Source organism: Pristis pectinata, chromosome 25 (assembly GCF_009764475.1).
Source record: "Pristis pectinata isolate sPriPec2 chromosome 25, sPriPec2.1.pri, whole genome shotgun sequence".
Classification (NCBI taxonomy): Eukaryota; Metazoa; Chordata; class Chondrichthyes; order Rhinopristiformes; family Pristidae; genus Pristis; species Pristis pectinata.
Genome location: NC_067429.1, coordinates 28,672,306 through 28,696,647, shown reverse-complemented (window position 1 = coordinate 28,696,647; position 24,342 = coordinate 28,672,306). Strand labels below are relative to the sequence as shown.

At 44.1% G+C, this 24,342-nt stretch overlaps 1 protein-coding gene across 8 annotated transcripts in view; it reads right to left on the bottom strand.

Annotated features, from left to right (window-relative positions):
• The window catches only part of tlk2 (tousled-like kinase 2), a 136,436-nt gene that overhangs the window by 76,294 nt on the left and 35,800 nt on the right, over positions 1 to 24,342 (bottom strand). For 6 of the 8 annotated variants that reach the window (XM_052038450.1, XM_052038448.1, XM_052038447.1 and 3 more), the window contains exons 3-7: positions 15,077 to 15,145; positions 14,187 to 14,259; positions 12,479 to 12,522; positions 3,561 to 3,660; positions 2,540 to 2,634 (exon numbers count right to left, since the gene is read on the bottom strand). In XM_052038450.1, the coding sequence (XP_051894410.1) occupies positions 2,540 to 2,634; positions 3,561 to 3,660; positions 12,479 to 12,522; positions 14,187 to 14,259; positions 15,077 to 15,145 (381 nt within the window). The remainder of the gene's footprint in view (positions 1 to 2,539; positions 2,635 to 3,560; positions 3,661 to 12,478; positions 12,523 to 14,186; positions 14,260 to 15,076; positions 15,146 to 24,342) is intronic. The other 2 variants (XM_052038454.1, XM_052038455.1) reach the window with 2 other exon arrangements.

Sequence of the window (24,342 nt, the reverse complement as noted above, 5' to 3'; positions counted from 1 at the left end):
CCAGTTTCCCTGCAGCAACATACCCAATTACCCCCTGAACTTGTTCTCATGTTGAACAACTTTTCTTCAAGTTGAACTCACTTTGTTCAGATCAAAAGCCTGTAGGTATGAACTCAAGCCATGGCCATTTTTTTGTAGGATATGTGGAAAAGTCGTTGTTTCAGTCTTACCCAGGCCCACTCCAACTTTTTTTTCCCCTGGTACATCGATGACTGCAATGGTGCTGCCTCCAGAACTCATGCAGAACTCAACAATTTCATTACTTTTGCTGCCAAGTTCTACTCCACCCTCAGCTTCACATGGTCAATCGCCAATTCTTCTCATCCTTTTCTAGATCTGTCTCCATCTCCAGAAATAGGCTAGCTACTAACATCGATTACAAGCCTACCAAGTCCCACAGCTATCTTGACGACTCTTCGTCCTACCCTGCCACCTGAAAGGACTCTATTCCATCCTCCAGCTCCTTCATCTCTGTTATATTTGCTCCCAATGAGACTTGCCTCTGAAATATCTTCCTTCTTCCTGAAACTGTGGCTTCCCCTCTACTATTGTTAACAAAGACTTTGACCATATCTCACCCATTTCCCGCACCTCAGTTTGCAACCCTTTCCTCCAGGACAGAATAAGGACAGAGTTTCCCTGGTCCTCACCTTCCACCCCACCAGCCTCCACATTCAACAGATCATTCTCCATAATAACTCACTTGTGTCTGCCACTTCCTTATTTTCATTTACACGATCACTGTTAACTGGTTTCCAGGAGACCCACACTGTCTTGGTCATATTTTTTTCCAAAATGTATTTCTAAACTATGGGCTGATTTTGATGAGCCCTGTAAGATTGCTTCCATGCTCTTTTAGTAGGAAATAGTACTTGCCTTCTCTTTTGCTATTCCATTGCATCTCTCCCAGCTGCCAGAATCTGAACAAAATTTTGCTTTTCATAATCTTCTCCCCACCCTACCGCCAGACTACGTTTACAGCTTAGACTATAAAATTGGTTCTGTATCACATCAGATTCTTTTCTTGACTGATATATTGTCTTCTCACCCGTGTTTCAAGTCTGCTCAGTTACTGTGGACAATCTGTATTGCATTGTATTATCCAAACCTAGTAGAACTAGAGTTTTAGGTACTTCAGTAGACTAGAATGTTAGTTTATCTCTTTTGATCACTAAATTGAACTCAATCATATTGTATTTCATATTTCCTTACAACACTGAAGGCTATTTCAGCTCCGCGATGATCTCTGAACAGACTACTGTAGAACACTGCAATCCACATTCACTTAGATCCGAGAACTAACCTTAATCCCTGTTCTTCTACTTCTCTTCAAGATATTGTTTTCTTAAGTTTACCACGAATTTCTCTTAACTTGCCCACCCATCACCATTCCATACCCATGATTTTCTCCAATATTTTTTTCCCAATTTGACATTTAAGCTTCATGCACATTCGAGGAAATCTGTTGTTTATCAAATAATTTTCCTTTTTGAACCGTGTTGGCTGCTTCTAATTATGTCCTCTACTACCTGATTTTGCATCAATTTTAAAGAAGTCAATTTTTCAAGATTTGGGCCCATTCGCAATTGTCCCCAAGTGGCACAAGAGGCTCCTTTAGAAAACATTACTCAGCTGCTATTTGTGGACCTGGAATCAGGCAGGGCAAGGACAGCAGACATCCTTCCCAGAAGGACATCAGTGAACCAGATGGATTTAAATTACAATCTGGTAGCTTTGTGAAGGTCATTCGTAAGATTTGTGTTTTTCTTAGAATTACTGATTATAACCCAAATTAAAATTCCGAATTTGCTATGGCAGCATTTGAATTGGAGTTTTTGGATTACTGATCTAGTAACTTATACATTGTGCCATCCCCAAATCCTGTAATTACCTCAGTTGTGACCCATCTTGATAATAGTTATTGCATTGGCCATTCTTGTGTTCTCCAGCAAACACCTTTACTCAAAAAAAAAAAGTGAACTAAGAATTTTCTCAGGTCCCCTCTATTCTCCCCAGCATTCTCAAATGAATCCAGTCAGATTCTGGCAATTTGTCGGCCTTTAGCTTAGCCAATTTTTGATGGTTTCCTTTGCTCGCTCATCCTGCTCATGAGCAAAATCAAAAATTAATCTCATCCCCAATAACCCTTGCTTTCTTAAAAATTGAAACAAGGTATCTAAGCTAGAAACAAATGGCTGTGGAACTCAGCGGGTTAAGCAGCACCTGTGGAAGCAAAACAATGGTCAACATTTCAGGTTGAGATCCAGCATCAGAAGTGAGAGCATAGGAGGGAAAATAGTTAGGATGTAGAAATATGAAGGAGGGGCGAGACAGAAACTGGTGGGTGATGGGTGGAACCAGACAAGAGTGGGAGGGGGAGAATAATGGACAGGTGGAGCTGAGCCAAACCCAATTTTACCCCTCCCCTTTGGATCCCATTGCACCTTTGACAATTCCATTTCCATTTTTAATATAACTGATAAGCTTAGAGCTGAAACTAAATTCAGTTCTGATTTTGTAATTTTCATGCAAATCATACCTGAGATTGCTTATGCTGTACATTAATGATCTTTTGTGAATTACAGGAATGCTCGGTGTTGGCCGATCCCACTGATGACGGGCTGCCATGCTGAAACCTCGGAGTTAAAAACAAGGAACATGCATCATTTCAAATCTTAAACCTTTTAGCTTCAATACCCTCAACTGCGGATTGAAAATTGGGTTTGTTTCAGCAAAAGATACTGCTTACTACATTGATAGTGACTCGTTTTGGACTCGGGCCTAAAGCACCTTGCCCCGTGGATCTCACCTTTCCACCAAGCTAAAAAACAACCCTGTGCCCAAGAAGCCGAGGTCTCTGATGATCAACAACCCTTAGCTAATCTTTACCACGTGCTGGCCAAAATGGTAGAAAATTTCCAAAGCACATTTACTCCATAAAAGCTCTACACCATCTAAGCACCTCTCCTTTGCTCAGCAGCAACTCTTCCCTCTCACTTCACTCCCCTGACTCTCTCTCCTCTCATTACTTCATCCATCCTATGCCCCAGGTTATCATCTTTCTCTTAGATCTCCTGTCCATCTGCCAATACTTCCTCCCTCTCCTATACCAGAGCACAAATCCACTGGAATATGAACAACACTCTAGCCAGAAAGTAAACATTTCAATTAATGAGGTGAAATCACAAACCAGTACATCGGCTTGTTTCACCAAACAAGTGCCCTTCCTCAAACCGGGCACTTGACTGTTCCTACTAACCATGCACCTTCCTTTGGATCATTTCCTTGGCACTCCAGCCAGTTCTTACACTGCTCGTTTTATTTCAATTTCTCAGTAAGAAAATATTAATAGTAGGAAAACAGCACACAAGACTTGGAAGCCCAGTGAGTAATTCCTAATTTAAACTTGAGCTACTCGATATCAAATCTACCCAAGGCAACCATGCTAAGTCGTAATCAGAGGACAATTATCTAAATGGTGTTGAAATGCTGTTTCATTAAATTAATAGATGAGCAGTGTTGTAATTTAAAGATAGTTCCCATAAAGCAGATAATACTCACAGATGGTGACGAATACGATAAGGAATGTTGTGGGGACGATCGAGCTACAGGTGGCACACTCCGGCCCGGACTTGTGCCTGTGACATTCCCACCAGCAAACTGAAACACAGGTAATAGTTGGTTAGGATACAACAAGGCACCAGATAATGCAAGCTGGTTCAGAGTAACCAAAGTAGCAGCCATTGCTTTCTGTACAAACAAACAAATTATGGGATGAACAAACTATGGTCCACCTGCCCGTACAAATTGAAATAAAATATCACTGAATCAGTGCAGAACATGCTGGTCTCTCAACTTCACCAAGAAACGTTGAATCACTTTTCAAACTCAGCATTGCCAAGGGAATTGTTGAAACCCATTGCTCACTACTGGATTTAATCACATATTTAAAAATGTGTTTCAAATATGTGACCACTGCCGTTTACTCCCTGTCTTTAGCTGTGCTTGCAGCAATGATGAGATGTTCAAACAACATTATCTGCCTTAAAATATTACATTGGTGCTGTTAATTAGGAAGTTCTAGAATTTAATCTGGCAATGATAAAAGAACAGTAAAATGTGCCTGTGTCAGGGTGAAGTGCGACTTGGAGAACTTCAAGTGTTGCTTCCATGGGCCTATTGTCTGTCCTACTAAATGTTGCAGGGTGCAGATCTGGGAACCTGCTAACAACAGGTTTGGGCAATTTTCAATTTTAAGTTTCATTTTGTCTGAAACATGTTCACCTAGGATAATTTTATTCAGCCTCTAAAGTATCGTTTTTAACCAAAGTGTAACAAGAATTCTTTCTCATTACAAAATTTAAGAACATAAGAAATGGAAGCAGGAGGTCATACGCCCATTGAACCTGCTCTGCCATTCACTTAGATCACTGCCAATCTGATCTTGGCCTTCACACCAATTTTCTACCCAATCCCATAATGTTCAACTCCCCTGTGGTCTGAGAATTTATCTCAGCCTTGAGTACATCCAATGACACACCCTTCATAGTGTTCCGGGAGGAGTTCCAAGATCTGCGACCCTCTGATGGAAGAAATTTTATATTAAATCGGCAACCTTGTATTCTGAAACAAAGCTGACTGGTTCTAGATTCCTGAATGAGAGGAAACATCCTCTCAGCAACTATCCTATCAAACCCCTTCAGAATCTCATACATTTCAAGACTACCTCTCATTCTTTTAAATTTTTTATATGCTCAACCTTCCTTCTTAAAGTAATCCATTCATCTCAAGATTAGACTTTAAAATTTTTCTGAACTGTTTCCACGCAAGTGCTTGAGGGATGCACACAGGACCCCCCAGCACTATAAAGAGTGCCACATGTGCTCGGCTCGCTCTCTGTCTGCTCCGAGGGATGACCCTGCTTCGCTCCAGGCTGAGCACAGTGAAACGGTGCTGGAGGAATTGTTGGTGAGGTGTGCACTGTTAAAAGGGTAGGGAGCATTTTAGTTAGTGTCCCTAATAGCACAGAGTCTTACCTGCACTGAGTCAAGGGGTGGCGGGTATCGTATTGTTTTTCCTTGATTGTCTGTACCTAGCTCGTTTCGTGTGTCTGGGTGTCTGTATTTTACCTGTTGCGATTTTCCCACGCCCGCTATGAACTGTGCGCGTGGGTGTTTGTTATTCCCGTTACCCTTTCCCTGCGTTTGTCTTTCGTAAATAAATCATTTATCTCTAAGACTATGTTCAGAGTCCTTGCCCGAGACCCCGAACCTGTTTCACAACAATTGGCGCTGCGAGCAGGGTCCCAAAAGGTCTTGGCTGAACACAGGCATGGGGAGGGATGTTCTGGAACGGGGGCAAGAAAGCCAGTGCAGGCACCGAGGATAGGATTCCCGGGTGGACCGATGAGAGCGAGGGATTTGGGAGCTTGGCCAGCATGCTGGCGGACCACGGCAAACCATTAGACCCCCTCTGGTGAGAAACTGGGGCACCACGTGGTCGCCCTCCTCCAGAGGTCAGGGTTGCCCAAGGCTAAGGGGAGTCAAAGGGGTGCCTTCTGGCTGTTTGCTTCCCTCCTGAGACGCCAGGTCAGGATTACTGGCCAGGTACAGGATATGTGTCTCCAAAAAGACAAGGAGATGTGCTCCAGCAGCACTGCTGTATGCTGCAGGAGGCAGTCCAGGCTGCCCAGACCCGAGCCAACGACCTTGAAGCCAGAGGTACCGAGGTCACCTGCAAGGCTGATCCAAATGCAGCAGGCGCAGGCAGCCCGCTGGTCTGGCTGGCAGCCAGACCCACTCAAAATTCGAGACCTGGCTCGGCGCGGCAACAAGCTGGACGCATGGCTGGGGGATGGGGATATGTGGATGGATAATGATGAGGAGGGGGTGCCCGAGGAGCCTGGGTCCCATCATACCCGCTCTCCACCCTACCCACCTGAACCCCTGCATGCTCGACCTGTCACCACGTGGTCCCAGTTTCGCCACAGAAGGGAGGAGAGTCAGGATGAGGCCCCCCGCAGGGGTAAATGTCCACGGTCTGTCTAAGACTAGGGACACCAAAGATTTCTCAGCCAAGGAGCTGACCCAGCTGACGGATCAGTACCACCAGTGGCTGGGCGAGCACCTGGCCGCATGGCTGCTCTGACTGTGGGACGAGGATGTCCCCAACGTGAGCCTCTCTCACCAGGAAGCGAGTGCCCTGGGGAGCCTATCCGACCAGCAGTGTGTCAACAATACCCTACGGGCGCCACAGGAAGGGATCAGGGTCAGCATTACCCTGTGGGATGGGGTAGTGGCCGCTATGAGGGTCCAGTACCCTACCCTTCGAGTGGAATTTATACGGGTGACCGCAATGGAGCACAGTGAGGGCACCAGGGTCATTAGGGAGTGGGCACTGGTGACGGCATTTACAAGGGAGCCCGCGATCGCAACATTTTTAGAAAATACCAGGGTGACCAGCACACTAGTGGGATTCCTGGTCACCACCGCGCGCCCCGAGTTGAGGCCGGTGGTCCTGCTCCTTATGGAACTGGCTAATGGGAAGACCATGCGGGATGCCATCACATTGCAGCAGGGGGCACCCACCCAGGTCTTAGGGTAAAGACAAGGGCTGAAGACACAACCCCTCGTTTTATGTGCAAAAGGCTATTCTTGGACCTGCTGCGCACAGGGGCGTACCACGCCAGCACAGATGGGATCCCGACCTCCGCCATTTACGTGCTGTGGCAAGAGCTTTGCGCGGGGGGGGGGGGGGGAGTAAGGAATCTGGCCAGGGGAAAACCCACAACCACCCTGGGATCAAGCTCAACACAGGGGGCGCCCCCCCAACCTCCGGACCACGTGGGCTGTCCCCGCCAACACTGCTTCTGTCCCTCCCCCACTCGAAAGTCTCTCCTGCCCCAGGACCTGCTGAGACGGGAAATGTCCCATCTCCGCCAGCAGGAACCTTCACCTACGGGGTGGCAGGCGTCCACCCCCCTCCCACAGGATGAAGGCCAGGGCCCCTGGTGCATTTGTTCCATCGCCCTCTCCCATCCGGGAGACCTGAGACCACATATACCCGTAGCTATACATTGGGGAAGGGGGAACACACACAGAGGTGGATGGCACTCGTCGACACGGGTGCCCAACACACCATCATCCTGGGCGATCCCACTGGGTGGAAAGGGACACAGATGCAAATAGAGGGGTTAGGGGGTTCCCCCTTACCTGCGAGGGAAGTCACGATCTGCACAGCTATCAGGAACCAACCTCATTGACCTGTAACAGTTTTGATAGCGGCTTCGCCTGAATGCAATGTAGGAATCAATGTTTTAAAGGGACAGTCCCTCCAATACTAACAGGGGCAAGTTTATGTTCGGGGCCACGTGGGCTAAAGTCGTAGTTGGGGCAGCCAAATGGGAAACAGTTGTTGTCCTCCCTCCCTCCAAGGTCATCTGTAGCTGACAGTAGAGTGCAGGGGGACACCAAGATATCACCGAGGCCATCCAAGCCCTACTGCGGGAGGGCATCGTTAGACCTGCAGCCTCTCCCTTCAACAGTCCCATCTGCAAAAAGAATGGGACGTGGCTCATGACTGTGGACTACAGACACCTCAACAAGTCTGCCCCCCTCCCCTCGCTGCCGCTGTGCCCGACATAATCACTCTAGGGGAGGATACTGTGGACCACCCAGACAAGCCTTGGTATGCAGTGGTGGATTTAGGTATTCTTAACCCCACTATCTGCCACGGTTTAATCTCCTGTAAGAAAGCCACATTCTTATGGGGACCTGAACAACAGGCTGCTTTTGAAACAGCAAAGCAAGCTGTTGAACAAGCACTGCCACCTGCTCCCCACCAGGCAGGTGTCCTTTTTGAATTACAGGTCTCGGCCAGTGAGACGGTCGCCAAATGGAGCCTCTGGCAGAAGACCCAAGGATGCAGAGTCCCACTCGGTTTCTGGACCAAGTCTCTGCCCAAAGCTTTGCCACTTACGCCGATCCCGCTGGACGATTTTCAAATGAACTTTTCGCTCCTGTGGGTTTTGGTGTATCTGTTTGGGGGGCGGTGGTTGGAATCCCGAATGGCAGTACCCCACCACTACATAACATTTCCTCCAGTGATCCCTGATGGGGTGGGTGTTTCAGGAACTGGTATTTCCCTCCCTACAATTTGACCTCCACCCGAGTCCCGACTCTCAGGGTCATTCCACAGTCAGTGAGCAGACCTGAGGAATGCTGGTGCAGGCTCCCGAATGAGCACTGTTCCACCCTTTCAGTCGGTTCTCAGCGATTGCGGGCAAGACTGGTACCCGGGTGCCCCAGTGACCACTGCCGATGGTGCCGCTAAACTGGGGGCTCCCTGGACTTTGAATGGGACCTACTGGATTTGCAGCCACTGTGCCTACCCGTGGCTCCCTGCGAGCTGGTACGGTTGCTGCTTTCCAGCATTCATGGTGCCCTACATCCACACCCTAGACGACCTTGGGGAGCACCCAGCATACAGCAGCCACCGGGACAAAAGGGCCATTATGGAGGCGGAGAGGTTTTGGATGATAGCCTTTCCCAAGTATGGCACGGCCCGATTGTCCTGTGAGGTCATCCAGATGACCAGTGTGCTCGAGACACTGGCCAACGAAATGGCAGTGGCACTGCAACACACCGAAGTCACCCTGACTCGAGCGACGGCAGAGCTGACGGCTGTCAGGATGGTCGCCATGCAGAATCGAATGGCCCTGGATTACTTCCTCGTTGCTGATGGTGGTACCTGTGCAGTGATTGGTAAGGAGTACTGCACATTTATCCCTGATGAGTCAAGGAACATCAGCCACTTGGCTGCTCACATTTGGGACTCGGTGGCTAAAATTCAAAAAGCAAGGGACCAGCTCCTCCAGCACGACACCTCATGGGGAAACTGGTGGCTCTTTGGGTCTCTGGGGGGATGGTGGGAAACTGCTCTCATTCTTGTTGTTATTCCTGCCTGTATATTATGTTGTGCTTGCCAGATTATCAAGAGCACATCTGCCTTTTATTAGTGCTGTATATTAAGCTAAAGCTTTAAGTTTAGAAATAATTGTTATCATGATTTATCAGTCTGTTAAGGGTAAGACTTCTATTAATGATATATGGGTTTTCTTTTCACTGTATTCCTTTAATGATTGGCAAGTGGTGTGACTTCCAAGGGGTGGATTGTATCGTGGAGGGTCATGGCTGTCACATAACAGTACTGTCCCTACCTGGTCGGAAGACACACCACAGCCAATCAAGGTTTGCACCCCCCCGCCCCCATCAGCGCACACCTGACCATTGGACTTTGTAATTGATTAGTCCTTGCTGGTACCAGGCCACTGGCCTTTTTAAATTACTTGGGCTGGACCACCCCGCCACCACCCCCCACCCCCAGGCCTCTAGCACTACAAAGAGACAAAGAGTGCCACATGTGCTCGGCTCGTTCTCTTTGTCTGCTCCGAGGGATCACCCTGCTTCACTCCAGGCCGAGCACTGTGAAATGGCACTGGAGAAATCGTTGGTGAGGTGTGCACTGTTAAAATGATTGGGCACATTTTAATGTCCCTAGTGCCTGCATTGAGTCAAGGGGTGGCGGGTATCGTATTGTTTTTCCTTGATTGTCTGTACCTACCTAGGTTGGGGTGTGTATTTTACCCCATTGCGATTTTCCCACACCCGCTATAAACTGTGCGCGTGTTATTCCCGTTACCCTTTCCCCATGTTTGTCGTTTGTAAATAAATCTCTAAGACTGTTCAGAGTCCTTGCCTCGAGACCCCGAATCTGTTTCGTAACAACATCATACTCCACCTACCAAATTTTTGCCCACTCATTTAGTTCAACTAATCTCTTTGCAGCCTGTGTCCCCTCCTCACAACTTGCATTCCCACCTACAGTGGCATGCAAAAGTTTGGGCACCCCTGGTCAAAATTTCTGTTACTGTGAATAGCTAAGCGAGTAAAAGATGACCTGATTTCCAAAAGGCATCAAGTTAAAGATGACACATTTCTTTAATATTTTTCGATTAGTTTTTATTTCCGTCTTTTACAGTTTCAAAATAAAAAAGGAAAAAGGGCCAGAAGCAAAATTTTGGGTACCCTGCAAAAGTTTAGTAACACCCCCTTTGGCAAGTATCACAGCTTGTAAACGCTTTCTGCGGCCAGCTAAGTCTTTCAATTCTTGTTTGGGGGATTTTCACCCATTCTTCCTTGCAGAAGGCTTCTAGTTCAGAGAGATTCTTGGGCCGTCTTGCACGCACTGCTCTTTTGAGGTCTATCCACAGATTTTCGATGATGTTTAGGTTGGGGGACTGTGAGGGCTACGGCAAAACCTTCAGCTTGTGCCTCTTGAGGTAGTCCATTGTGATTTTTGAGGTGTTTAGGATCGTTATCCTGTTGTAGAAGCCATCCTCTTTTCATCTTCAGCCTTTTTTTTTGTTACAGATGGTGTGACGTTTGCTTCCAGAATTTGCTGGTATTTAATTGAATTCATTCTTCCTTCTACCAGTGAAATGTTCCCCGTGCCATTGGCTGCAACACAAGCCCAAAGCATGATCGATCCACCCCTGTGCTTAACAGTTGGAGAGGTGTTCCCTTCATGAAATTCTGCACCCTTTTTTCTCCAAACTTTCCTGCGTCCTCACCACAAAATTCAGCGTCAGAAGTTTGCAAAGGAACATCTAAACAAGCCTGATACATTTTGGAAACAAGTCCTGTGGACTGATGAAATTAAAATAGAACTTTCTGGCTGCAATGAGAAAAGGTATGTTTGGAGAAAAAAGGGTGCAGAATTTCATGAAAGGAACACCGCTCCAACTGTTAAGCACGGGGGTGGATCGATCATGCTTTGGACTTGTGTTGCAGCCAATGGCACGGGGAACATTTCGCTGGTAGAGAGAAGAATGAATTCAATTAAATACCAGCAAATTCTGGAAGCAAACATCACACCGTCTGTAAAAGAGCTGAAGATGAAAAGAGGATGGCTTCTACAACAGGATAACGATCCTAAACACACCACAAAAATCACAATGGACGACCTCAAGAGGCACAAGCTGAAGGTTTTGCCATGGCCCTCACAGTCCCCCGATCATTGAAAATCTGTGGATAGACCTCAAAAGAGCAGTGCATGCAAGACGGCCCAAGAGTCTCACAGAACTAGAAGCCTTTTGCAAGGAAGAATGGGCAAAAATCCCCCAAACAAGAATTGAAAGACTCTTAGCTGGCTACAGAAAGTATTTACAAGCTGTGATACTTGCCAAAGGGGGTGTTACTAAGTACTGACTATGCAGGGTGCCCAAACTTTTGCTTCGGGCCCTTTTCCTTTTTTGTTATTTTGAAACTGTAAAAGATGGAAATAAAAAAGTAATCTTGCTTAAAATATTAAAGAAATGTGTCATCTTTAACTTGATGCCTTTTGGAAAACAGGTCATCTTTTACTCGCTTAGCTATTCACAGTAACAGAAATTTTGACCAGGGGGCCCAAACTTTTGCATGCCACTGTATATTGGTATCATTAATAAATCAGGCTGCAATACACTCAGCCCCTTTATCCAAGTCAAACTGCTGCATCCTCTCCTCAGAGCATAGAGGAGATGTTTAAAGTTCACATTCCTTTTAGATCAAAGAAAGAGTTTTGCATTTGAAGAAAGCTGACTATACCACACAAATCAGCAGTGCACTTCCTTTTTTGAGAACAAACCTTTGCTCTTTGGAAAATTACTCAGTAGTTTTTGTACATAAGCATACTGAGATTAATGTGATATTTGATTATCAAGTATTATCATGTGAACTTTTGATGACAAAGGACAACCTTGGACAGAACTACTCCAAAACCTCAAAACTTTTGTCTTCAGAAATCCTACTGGAGGGGAAAAATGTCCCTTATGGGCTTCAAATGCAAAATGGGCAGTTGTTGACCCTCTGGACAGAGGTCATGAGAACAAAGTTTTCTCTCATTAAAGAATGGTACAGAATAGATGTGCTGTACTAAATTATATAAATACTATCTTGGACAAAGGAGGGTATTTAGCTGTAGGAGGTTCTTACAGACACACTATTCAAATGCAAGGAGCAACTTTAAAATGAGTTACTCCAAATAATCAACCAATCACAACAGGATACCTTTAATACCTGATGCACAGGTAGTGTACAAGTTGGTAACTAATCTGGACAGAATGAAGTCTCCTCACACCTGGCAACAGCACAAGGGTTAAAATTCTGTACTGATTTTTTAAAATATATATTGTTAATTCATACTAGTTAAACACTAACATGCAAATAAAAATTTTCACATGGTCCTATCCTTTGCATTTGCCTTAAAACAGGTTATGTCCTGAATGTCTTACCTCTGCATACAGTGTCTTGCTCAAGTTACAGGAAATAAATGAGCCTTATGCAGATCACACAGATCATAACCTGATACTGACAAGTGACCAATACAGCAATGAGTGTAATATAATGATATACCTGGTGTAATAAACTCTGCGGCTTACCTCAAAGTAATCGCTAATTTTATGTCCCCTTGGATTGCCTTTGCCTACAAAGGAAGAACGAAGTATTAGCAACGATTTAAAAGAATGCCCTAAAGTTGAAGATCTATTTTCCACTCTTCTCAATATGAAACAAAAAAAAAACTCTGCACAAATGTGCTATAACTTGATATAGTAAAACTCCAATAATCCACTATCCGACTATTTGGAAATTTCACTGGTTTGGCATCTAGCTCACTAAGTAATATTTGTTACACTCCCTTTCTACTCAATGGGTCCCTGGTTCCTGTGCTCCTTTTAAACATAACCGATTCTCTGGAAAGTTTAATACAATATTGCCTAATGTCCAGAAAAGTGAATTAAAATTGTGTTGGGGTACAAAGAGAAATAACATCCAATAGTTTGGAAAATTTCTCAGTTCAAAGTCCCAAATGTGCCAGATAAGAGTTTCACTGCAGTTTATTATAAATGCACTCGTCTACAGCAGAAAACGTAATAGGGAGGGCAGGCTGAAGACATTCAAGGTAGGGGCCTCAGTAGGCCCATCAAATTCAGCTGGGTATTGGGACTGGCAGAAGCTGAAATGTTACTTTCCAGGATTGAGAAAGATGCCAGTGCTACTGGACCATAAGGAGTACTGTAAATAGTAATCGTCTTATGGAACCAACAGGTCTGACTTCATTATCTGACAATTAGGAAAACCACATAGAAGTGGTCAGTTTTAAAACTGGGCTCTCAATTACACAATTGATGGCAGTTTGAAGCATCCCGTTTCCACTCATCATGATATTCAATACTGCTAACAACACATCGGGCACGGGACTACATCTGTGGGACCCATTTCCCGTGCTTAACTCTTTAAAGCTCCTTTCCTTCTGATCTGGGGAATGAGAACAACACATGGTCATTATGATGGATAGCACTGAAGGGGAGAGGTAAAATACAATGCATCTAAGGAGATGGACTCACTTTCTGTTCATGTTGTTAAAACATGGGTCATCCACATCACGTACTGTTCTTGACAGACACAGCCTTCTAAGTTTTTTGATAAATGACATTGCAAACCTAATAGTCTCCAGAAGGGACAATGCAGGAGCAACTTTTGTTGCTAAGTGGAGATTTTGGCTGCAGGAAGGGACAGTGTAACATGAAGAATCTCAACAGCTAAGATTTCTGTACATCATTGGTAAAGACTGTTCTCGGATTTTTGTAAGGAAACAGCAGAACACTGGGATTAATTGGTTAGCTCCATTCAGCAACTGAGGCACAGTGGGCTGACTAATTACCTTCCCTGTACTTAAATAACCACTTGTATTTAAAAAGGTTTCCCCCAGTTGTCTTGAAGATGGTAGCACCCTAAATATTTGTTTCATCACAGTTCTGTGAAGAACATTTGGATTTTCTTTACGGTTTAAAAAGTAGTATGTAAATACAAATTATGAATGTAAACAAGCAGCACCTGAAATGCTTTTGCCCCCATGTAAAAAATGTATCCCAATTAAATAGTGATCAGAAATTAAAGTGGTTTAAATGCAAGCAGAAGGATGCTTTAGAGCAGCCAATTGCAAACACACCTTCAAAAAAAAATGCATGTCTGATATCCCTTTCACAGGAACCATACTATTTTCCAAATGAAGCACATTCTCAGTGAGCTCCAACAGTAGAGTACTGCCATATCTAAAGGAATGCTTCCAGCAGTAAAATAACTGACCTTGATTGGCATCATTGTAAGAATCTGCCTTTCTCTTCCTTCCTCGTTGCTCACTTTGCTTTTTCTCTGGTGTCTAGGAGAAGAAAACAAAAATGCTTGAAACTTAAGTTTTCCTGTTCTGTAAACTTCAATGAGCTACATGAGCTTTTAGAAAAGATAGCCATCCCACAAATTCTTGGAGAAAGGAAAAGAGAGTTAAGAGGAAACACTACCACAAAGAGATAATTCAGCATATGATTTGCTTTCTTTCAACATACAAGCTGAATCGAGCTCCCAAGGATGAATCCAAAAAGTGTCAACTGATCAATAATTAAGAAGAAAAAAAAAATCATTTTTAGGGTGAAACTTGCTCTCAAAGGAGCATCTGCTAGTGCTAATGCAACACAGCTTCATTCTGTTAAAGGAGGCCAGACATTGAAAGAAACAGTTCATTCCACTGCTGGAAGAAGCTGGACATATCTCATGCTTTTCACTCTGGCACCAACTGTCCTTTCAGATAATGGCTCCGCAGTCAGCCTTAAGGTGAAATTGACTGAACAGATTTCAAAAGAAGCCACACGGCACCAAAAAGAGAGAGGCAGATATCAGCTGCAGTTCACAGCCACCACACAGATATCCTTGTGCTTGATGGGATTCGATTGTACTCATGCAAGATTCTTTTAATTTATAAGACCAGGAGATTTCAATATCACACTGGAGTGAAAGGAATCACCATTTAAATTTGAATTTGTATACAAGAAATATGCTCTGGTTTCTTGGCAATGTGAGAATTCAATATGTGCTCTTGGAGTCTGTTGAGAATGAGAGTCGCAAAGATTAAGCACCTTTTGCTTGTCTAGTACATAAGAATCAATACATATATAAATCATCCACGGTGTACCAATACTAACCTCTGATTCTTTGTCACTTAGCGATCCCAAGCTACACAAGCTCTGGTTGGATGACTCATTTACTGGCATCTACAATAAAGAACAGAAAAATGGCGATTTTTCTTCTCTTCCCTTAATAATCATTATTACGATGTGCATCTAACGCTAATCAAAATTTTACAATAATTATGTTGCAAATGCATGTTGTTCATGAGAAATATTAATTGCAATAAAATAATTAACTATAGGAAAATTAACTAACAGCCAGTCCAAATTCACACTAAAGACTTTTCAATACACTACTTTTAGAAAGGTGAAAGAACCTGACCCCTTTTCATTCTCACTCAGGATTCCAATAAAGGGTCTCAGACCTGAAATGTTAACTCTTTCCCTTTCCACAGATGCTGACCTGCCAAGTATTTCCAGCATTTTCTATATTTACCTCAAAATAAGCAGTTGGTCATTCAGGACAGAGACAGAGAGTAACAACTTTAACTGGAAGTAGTGAGTCTTTGAAACTTTCTACCCAGGAGTACTGTGGAGGCCCAGGTGCTGAGTACATTGGAGGCAAAGAATGATCGAACTTTAGATATTAAAGGAGTTGAGGGATAAAGGGGTCAGTGCAGGAAAGTGACACGGAGCCAAAATATCAAATGAACGATGCAGCAGGCATGAAGGGCCCGATGGCTTGCTCCTGCTCCTTTTTGTTCTTATGAACACACTTTGCAACCATATCAAAAACTGAAAACAGGAACCCATGAGTAAAAACACAAACGCACACAAGATGTCTGCTATTCTGTCTATAGCTGGTCTCCACAATGTCAATACGACAAAATACCACGTGACATGATCAAATGAAGAGGCCATTAAGATATTATTCAACAGCATCAATGCACCCAATGCCCATGGTGGGGAAAAAAAACCTTTTTCATCTTATCCAGTTTTACTTATTTAAAAAGAAAACTGCAGATTCATAGCAGTTGACTCGTGAGTGCTCTCCGAAATTATCTAGCATTTCAGTCAACTGTAAAGACCCAAGAAAAATGTATTGTGAGAATACAACCAGGCAGGCTCCAGATGCAACAGATAATCCTTTGGCCCAGTCAATCCTGCCCAAGCTTCCAGACATACATAACAGAACATATGCCAAAATCTGGGAGGACTGATCCACAGATTACTCTGGTAAAGGCCTCTCAGGCACACTGATGGAATCGTACCCATCAGCTAACACCCCACAGCAATGCAGCATTATCATCCGCCAGTTATGCCAGATCTGTCCCTGCACCAGGTGACACTAGAGGTGGAGGCACAGCAAGATATCGTTGAGAGGGACTGGCCTTGATCCCATGACAACATGTCAAAATGAAGAGAACATTCTACTAATTACCACATGCTACCTTCACCTGATGAACCAGTATTCCTCCACATTGAACACAACTTGAAAGAGGCACAGTTGCAAAGCAGACAGTGTATTTTTCCATTAAGACATCACAATAACTAAACAAGCTGGTTAAGTCCTGAAGGACAAATTCATTTGACCGGACACTGAGAGAACCAACCCAAAAGGAAAAATCTACTTGAACCGATCCTCACCAATATACACGTCAGAGCATATCATTTCTTTATAAATGGTGAAGTAATGACTATTACACAGTGCTTGTGGAGACAAAAATCACGTTTCTACATGCAGGAGACCGAGCTCTGTAGCAATCTCTCCCCCCCATCCCACAGAGGAGCATAGCACCACCTCACCCCAAAAACCCCCATCCCCCAAAGGCTAAATGGGAGCAATTCACAATAAATCTAGCAACTCAAATCAAAGTATCCACAAGGTACTGATGAATTCTATTCAACCACAATCTGTAACTTCACGCCAGACATTGCCCACGCTACCAAGAACCAACCCTAGACTTGTACGCATGAAAATATGCCAGGAGCAGCAAGTAGTAATTGGAATTAAGAGGAATTTCACTGTCTGGAGGAAAAACAGCACAAGGAGGAAGATGGTTGTAATTTTTGGGGAGTCTAGACATCTCAGTTCCAGGATTCCTAAATACAACTAACTACCTTTGTTCATCAATGACCTTTGCTCCAGAATAAAGTCAGACATGATAATTTTTTGATGATTGTAGACTTCAGTTCCATTCACAGTTACTCAAACTTATGAAGTAGCCTATGCAACAACACCTGAACAACATGTTGGGTGCTGCATGGTGAGCTGTAACTCACCGAGTTGGACTTACACTGTTGAATCTGAAGGTTGTGGGTTAAAGTCTCAGTCCAAGGATTTAAACACAGAAATCCTGGCTCGCCCTTCAGTGCAATAATGAGGCAGCGCTACACTAGTAAAAGTTTCATTTTTCAAATCAACCACTTTCTCAAGTGGATGTAAAAGATTGCTTGGCACAATTTCAAAGAAAATCAGGCAAATTGGCCCTTAATTTTATCCACCAACCAACACTTAAAACAAATTATTTAGAACGTTAACACATTGTCAGAGCTTGCTGTGTAAAAAATGCCATATTTCTTACATTACTATGCTATAAGGTATGCTTCATCGGTTGTAACCACATCCGAGGTTCAATAGGTTTACCATCACTTAGTATTCCACCATCAATTCTTTTGGGGAGTTGTGGGGTGGGGAGGAAGAGGTGTTGGTGATAACACCAACCAGAAAGTTAATTGGAACAAATCACATAAATGGTGAAGCTACAAGAACAGGTCGAAAGGTTGGGTATTCAGCAGCATATTATTCACTCAACTCCATCTACAAGGCACCTTTCAGATGTAGCCCCAACACTCAAAAGTTATCATCCAACCAAGGGAGCCTGCTTAATTGCCAGACATTCATCACCTTAAACATGCAATACCACCAACCTGTAAACCATGGCTACAGAGTACACCACTGATAAAATGCACGGCAGCAACATGCTGATGCTTCATCAGTGTCTCCCAAGTCATGAAATGCCTAAAAGAGAATGACAGCAAAAATATGGAAATACCATCTGTAAGCTCCCTTACCAGTTGTACATCTTGGCATAGTATAATCACCAGTCCTTTATTATAAGCTGCCGATGGAAGTACCATCACAGACTTTGGTGGTTCAAGACAGCAATTCACTACCATCTTCTCAAAAGGCAACTGGCATTGGGCAATGGTGGTCTTTCCAGCGATGCTCAAATCCCATGAATAAAATCCCACCAGGGCTGTATTTGTAGGAAATAGGAGTATGCTATTCAGCCCTTCAAGCTTTAAGATCATTACTGATATTCTACCTCAGTGTTATCTTCCAGCACTCACACCACAACCCTTGACTCCCTTGATGTCTATTCATTGAAAACACAGATTTCTGGACAATGTCCACAGCTCTCTGGGGTAAGGAATTTCAAAAGATTCACCTCTAAGTGGAGAAATTTCTCCCATCTCAGTCCTAAATGCCCTATCCTTTATTCTGAAACCATGCCTCATGGTCCTAGATTTCTCAGAGGAAAATGTCTTCCCAGCATCTAACCTTTTACGTCCTTTAAGATTGTTGTATGTTCTGATGAGATCTCCTCCCTTCTACAGAGGACAGAGTCCCTGGACATACCCTGACGTACGATCCATCAGTGATTTTTCATATTAAGCATCATGACCACCCCACTTCCAGCCACTGCCTCCATTCTGCTGAAACGTGCACGGATCAGATCCGCAAATGTCTGAGAAAGAAATGATTCCAGTCTAAAATGGATTCAGGACGGGAGGTAGAGTTAGGAGGAAATTGAGGAGTTGGCTGTAGTGGAGAAGACACCAATCAAAGCTGGCCGTTCCCCCAAAACTGAAGGTGCTAATAATCACAGATGTAACACCCCTCACCCCCCCACCAAAAGTCCTGCCAGTTATTTGCATCTCCACTGCGGCAGGATGCCTACCTATCCAGGCACATGGGCCAAGAACAGCACACCAGCTCAATGGAACAAAATAGCCTCATTGAGGCAGAATTTTCTTACAAGCTCTGTCATTTTACTGCTAGGCTATTTTTAGACTCTGTGAACCGGAAATGTGCCACATTTGGTTCAGGTGTTACAATTTCTCTTAATACAAGAAACTCTGAATCACAGACTCTTGGGCTGAATAGCAAGAACTTCAGATGATGTACAAAGTTGCCCTTAGTACATTTTACCATTTTGCAGTTTGTAGCCTTCTACTGTGAAACTTTTAATATTCCAGTATTCCAAAGTGGCACAGCTAATAGAGCTACTGGCTCACAGCACCAGATACCCAGGTTCCATCCTGATCTCAGTCGCTGTGTGGAGTTTGCACAATCTCCCTGTGACTGTCCAGATTTCCTCCAAACGTTCCAGACATAGCTGTGTGAGTTGGTAAGCAAGTTTCCCCTAATGTGTAGGTGAGCAGTAGAATCCTGGGGTGGGGTTGATGAGAATGTGGGTGGTTGATGGCCGGTGCAGATTTGATGGGCTGAAAGGCCTGTTTCCATGATGTATCGCTCTACGACTCTTCACTTCATGAAGAATCAATTCAAAGGGAACACGAGTAATTTTTAAACTGTGAATGATTTTGAGAAAATTACGATTGCAAGCTAATGATATTCACATTAACTTACCAAGCTACAGGCCACTTGCTCTAGATTTGTAAGGTTCTGTATCATTCTGATTCAAAGGATCAGGTACCCCTTTTGAAATTTACATAAAATGGGGGCTTTGGCAACATCCCACTCCACAAAAAGAGGTACAAATCCCATTCAAAAATCATTAAACATTCATAAGCGGGATTCCTGGACAATTTTTCTCATTCACCGATTGGAGGTACCAACATTTGGTGTATGATGGGAAGCTCCAAAGCCTTTTGGAAAGCCCTCCACCCCCTCGAGACTGTGGGAGATGAGTTTGTGCAGAGTTGCCAAAAGATTTTAAAAAGCCTATGTAGAGATCTTCCAGCTTCCTGTACCTTATTTTTCCCCATGGATGAATAATACCATCATTTTCAGAGTCCAAATGCTGTCAAAAATATTTATATAACAGTCAAAACAAATCTACAGTCATAAGCATAACACCAACTGAAATTTGTTACTGCAGTCACTTCCTTTCATGGAGTATCTCATCACTTTGCTTCTCCACAAGAGTAGATCACCTACTTTAATTGCACAAACTAAATTTTAAATACAGATAAACAACCACTATTTCCACATCTCAAGTTAAAAGACCCTTTTGTTCTGGGGTTGCAACAACTTTCTGAAAGAATATCACCACAAAATGTGTTAGTTTTGCTGAATAGTTGTATGAGAGATGGAATCCTTGGTGGATATTTGGCAATCCTTTTCAAAAGGCAACTTGTCATTAGAAAGCAATTCTTTTTTCCTTCTTTCCCTGTGATTCAGGGTAAAGGACAACTTGCTTCCACTCCAAGTCTCTGGGTTCTTGAGATGACTGATGAGGCTCATGTGGCATCAGCAGACTTTGCCACAGATGGGTCAGGCAGGTGGATAATTTGGGAAATGGTGTGCTCCTTCTGCCATTTACATTGGGCTTGTGTGCTCTCAATTTTAGGTTAGGTCCCATGGAATCCAGGGAGAGTTAGTTAGGTGGTTTCAAAATTGGCTCAGGAGGTAGGAAGCAGAGGGTGGTGGTTGGAGGCTGTTTCTCTGAAAGGACACCAGTGACTAGTGGTGTGCTGCAGGGGTCGGTGTTGGGACCCTCGTTATTCATTATTTATATAAATGATTTGAATGCGAATGCACAAGGCTTGCTCAGTAAGTTTGAAGATGACACAAAATTAGGTGTTGTTGATAGTGAAGGTTATGGCAGATTACAGGGGGATCTTGATCAGTTAGAGGAGTGGCAAATGGATTTCAATACAGGTAAGTGTGAGATGCATTTTGGAAAGTCAAAGCAGCGTAGGACTTGTACTATGAATGGTAGGGCACCAGGGAGTGTAATGGAACAGAGGGATCTTGGAGTACAAGTGCATAGTTCATTGAAAGTGGCCTCACAGGTAGACAGGGTGATTAAAAAGGCATTTAGCATGCTGACCTTTATCAGTCAGGGCATAGAGTTGGGACATTATGTTGCAGTTGTACAAGTCACCGGTGAGGCCACAGTTGGAGTACTATGCACAGTTTTGGTCACCCTGTTATAGAAAAGATGTGGTTACACTGGAAAGAGTGCAGAGATTTACAAGGATGCTGCCAGGACTAGAGGGCCTGAGTTATAAGGAAAGGTTGGCCAGGCTAAGTCTTCATTCCTCGGAATGTAGGAGAATGAGGGGCGACCTTAGAGAAGTGTTTAAAATTATGAAAGGCATAGATAAGGTGGATGCTAACAGTCTTTTCCCCAGGGTAGGGCAGTCCAAAAATAGAGGGCATAGGTTTAGGGTGAGAGGGGAAAGATTTAAAAGGGATCTGAGGGGCAACATTTTCATGCAGAGGGTGGAATGAGCTGCCAGAAGAAGTGGTTGAGGCAGGTACAATAGTATCATTTAAGAAGCACTTGGATAGGTACATGGAGGGGTGAGGCTTGGAGGGATATGGGATGAACGCAGGAAATTGGAACTAGCTGGGTGGGCACCATGGTCAGCATGGACTCGTTGGGCCGAAGGGCCTGTATCCATGCTGCATTGCTCTATGACTCTAATGTACTGAGTCGAGATCCCCAACACCAACCCAGAAGTTCTTCTCCCATTCCAAGCAGTCGTGGTCCAGAGATGCTCTTTATAGGTTTTCAGAATACCCTTTCAGAATCCTTTCCTCCAACATGTGGCAATCTCATCATGACATAGCTTCAAACCTTCTTCTCCTCAGTCAGTTAAAGGCTCAGCTGTCACCCCACAGGCAATGGCAGGTTTCATCGTTATGTTCCTTTGGCAAGAGGTGGCTCTGGATATACGAGAAGCAGTTCATTTTTTTTAAGAAAGGGTCTTCTCACCTCAGACCTTTGATATTTTTGGCAGATTGCTGTAGAAGTGAAGTACAGGTTGATATTCTTACCATTTGCAAAAGAAAAAAGGGTCATGCAAGTTCCATTTTCTTGTACACTCTAGTGAACAAGTCAACAATGACTTGCAAAGTGTGCATATGCAAGTACAGTCTGTGAACTGCAGCCGGATGAATACGGTAGGAGTGCCCTTGGTTATAGTGCAGAGGTGATGAGGTTGAACAGTTTTCCACTGGCCTTGTAGCTCAGCTCCACTCTAGCAGGAAGCTTGCTGCAGGCAAGGTACAGCAATGCACCGAGAAAAACCAAGAAAAGCATTGGGCTAACCATACAGCCTTGCCGAGATGGGGTCTGTTGCAGATCTGCTGGTTAAGATAACTGCTTACAGGCTTTCGTGTAAGAGATGCAAGATACAAATGAATTCGAGTCCAGACAAATTTGGGAAGGGTACACAAGAGGGAAATCCCTCTTATGATAATTGCATTTATCTCTTGAAGATGGTCACGAGAGGTCCCCTGGCATGTCCTCTTCCCAGAGATGTGTGATTGAGGTTGTGAATTTGGGTTCTACTCCATCAGGTTTTAGAACTTCAGAAAAGATACACCTGGCCCCAAGGCCTTGTGGCTTTGCAGTTGGACTATGACCTTTTTAGCTTTTTGGCAGTCTGGCAAAACAGCAGGACTAGCTTGGATAGTTTACTTTGGGACAGTGAAGGATGCTCGTGTCAGTTGGGAGTTCTTGGAGGTGCTTCTTCCAACAGATGCTAAATGCTGCTCCATCCTTGATAAACTCTCTTACGTTCTTGGTTCTCAGCTGGTTGGACCCTTGGGTGTTTGGGCTGTAGATGGTGTTGAGGAATCCACACATATCATGGTTATCAGCAAGTTGCTGGACTCTTCTTGTGCCCTTTCCACCCATTGTCTGTTCTTTAGATCATAAGTTTTCTGTTGAATCTCCATCATCAGGTGCCCGTAGTGCCATTTATTTTACCTTGAGGCATCGTTCCAATCCAAGATGCCTGGCATTTGAGGTTAAATAGTCCTGGATCTCATGGAAAAAATCAAATTATGCTTTTTTTCCAATCAAACCTTTCCACAATTTTTCCATCAAACCAGTCCTGGTGTTTTCTTGTAGAGGATCCAAGAGGTCTCTTGAATTGTTAATTATGGCAAACATCATGGCAATCCAAACAGCATTGATTAAAGGTCCTCAGGCTGTGTGTGTGAGGTGCTGTCTGAGAGCAGCTCTCTTTGGAGTCCTTGAAATCTTGAACATTCACCTTCTTGCAGCAGTTGCTTCAGACCCAGGCTGAAGGAGATAATAGAATGGATTAAGCAGTGGTCAGGTGCAACAATCAGTGGCTCCTATCATGGTGCAGATAACCCTTTGATGTATTGCTTATAAATCTAATGGACGCCAATGTCTGAATCAGCGGTCTTAGACTCAATTCTGAGACAAAACAGGGTATTGGTTTTGACAAGACCACCTTCCAAGTATTTTGCCAGGAGGATGACTCTTTCCCTACTCCCTTCTTGCCTTCCAGGAGGTTTTTCAGTCCCCAACATTGATGTCATCCACGAGGACCAGTTCATCTCCCTCTGAGAGGCAGGCCAGGGTTCATCCTAGATCAGAGTAGAAGACATCCTTAGCTTCAAGGATAAGGACCCATGCGCTAATGACCACAGCCTGCTAGTTCTTCATAAGAGAGCCAGTGTGTCATAAGATGCTCATTTACCTCACAGAGGAAGTTGCCGAGATATCAAGATGCTAGGCCAGCTCATTCTTGTTGGCAAACCCCAGCCCATAAAGATGGCAATCCTATTCTGGTTTGCTTCCCCAGGAGTTGGAGAGTCCACTAACTTGTTCCTCTAATTGGCCATCTCATGATCATCATGCCTCACTCGGGGCAGCAATATTAATGCAAAGCATCCAAATTCCCAGGCTATGGAGCAATGTTCAGGTCTGTCACTGTTGGGGCTGTCCACAGGAGTCATGACATTTCCTACTGAGTGGAAGCGTCCTGTGTGTAATACTTCTTTTAACATGGGATATCTGTTGCTTACAAACCACCAAATGAGTGCAATAGATTCAGAATCAAAGATAAATTAGTTATAGCTAATCCTAATCTTCTTTCCACAACACCTTCAGGTAAGCAAGGAACCAAGATACTGCTACATTTCAGTTGATCACCAGAAGGTGAACAGGAGCATTGAGCCACCGTTTTGAGTGATAAAAAGCCAAAAAATAATTCTGGATAACAGGAATACTTGGTTTGTCAGCATCAGAAGAGAAAATCCAGCCAACAGCAATCCAGACCTTCACTAGTGAGTAACCACTCTCCACAGCATCTCCCACCAA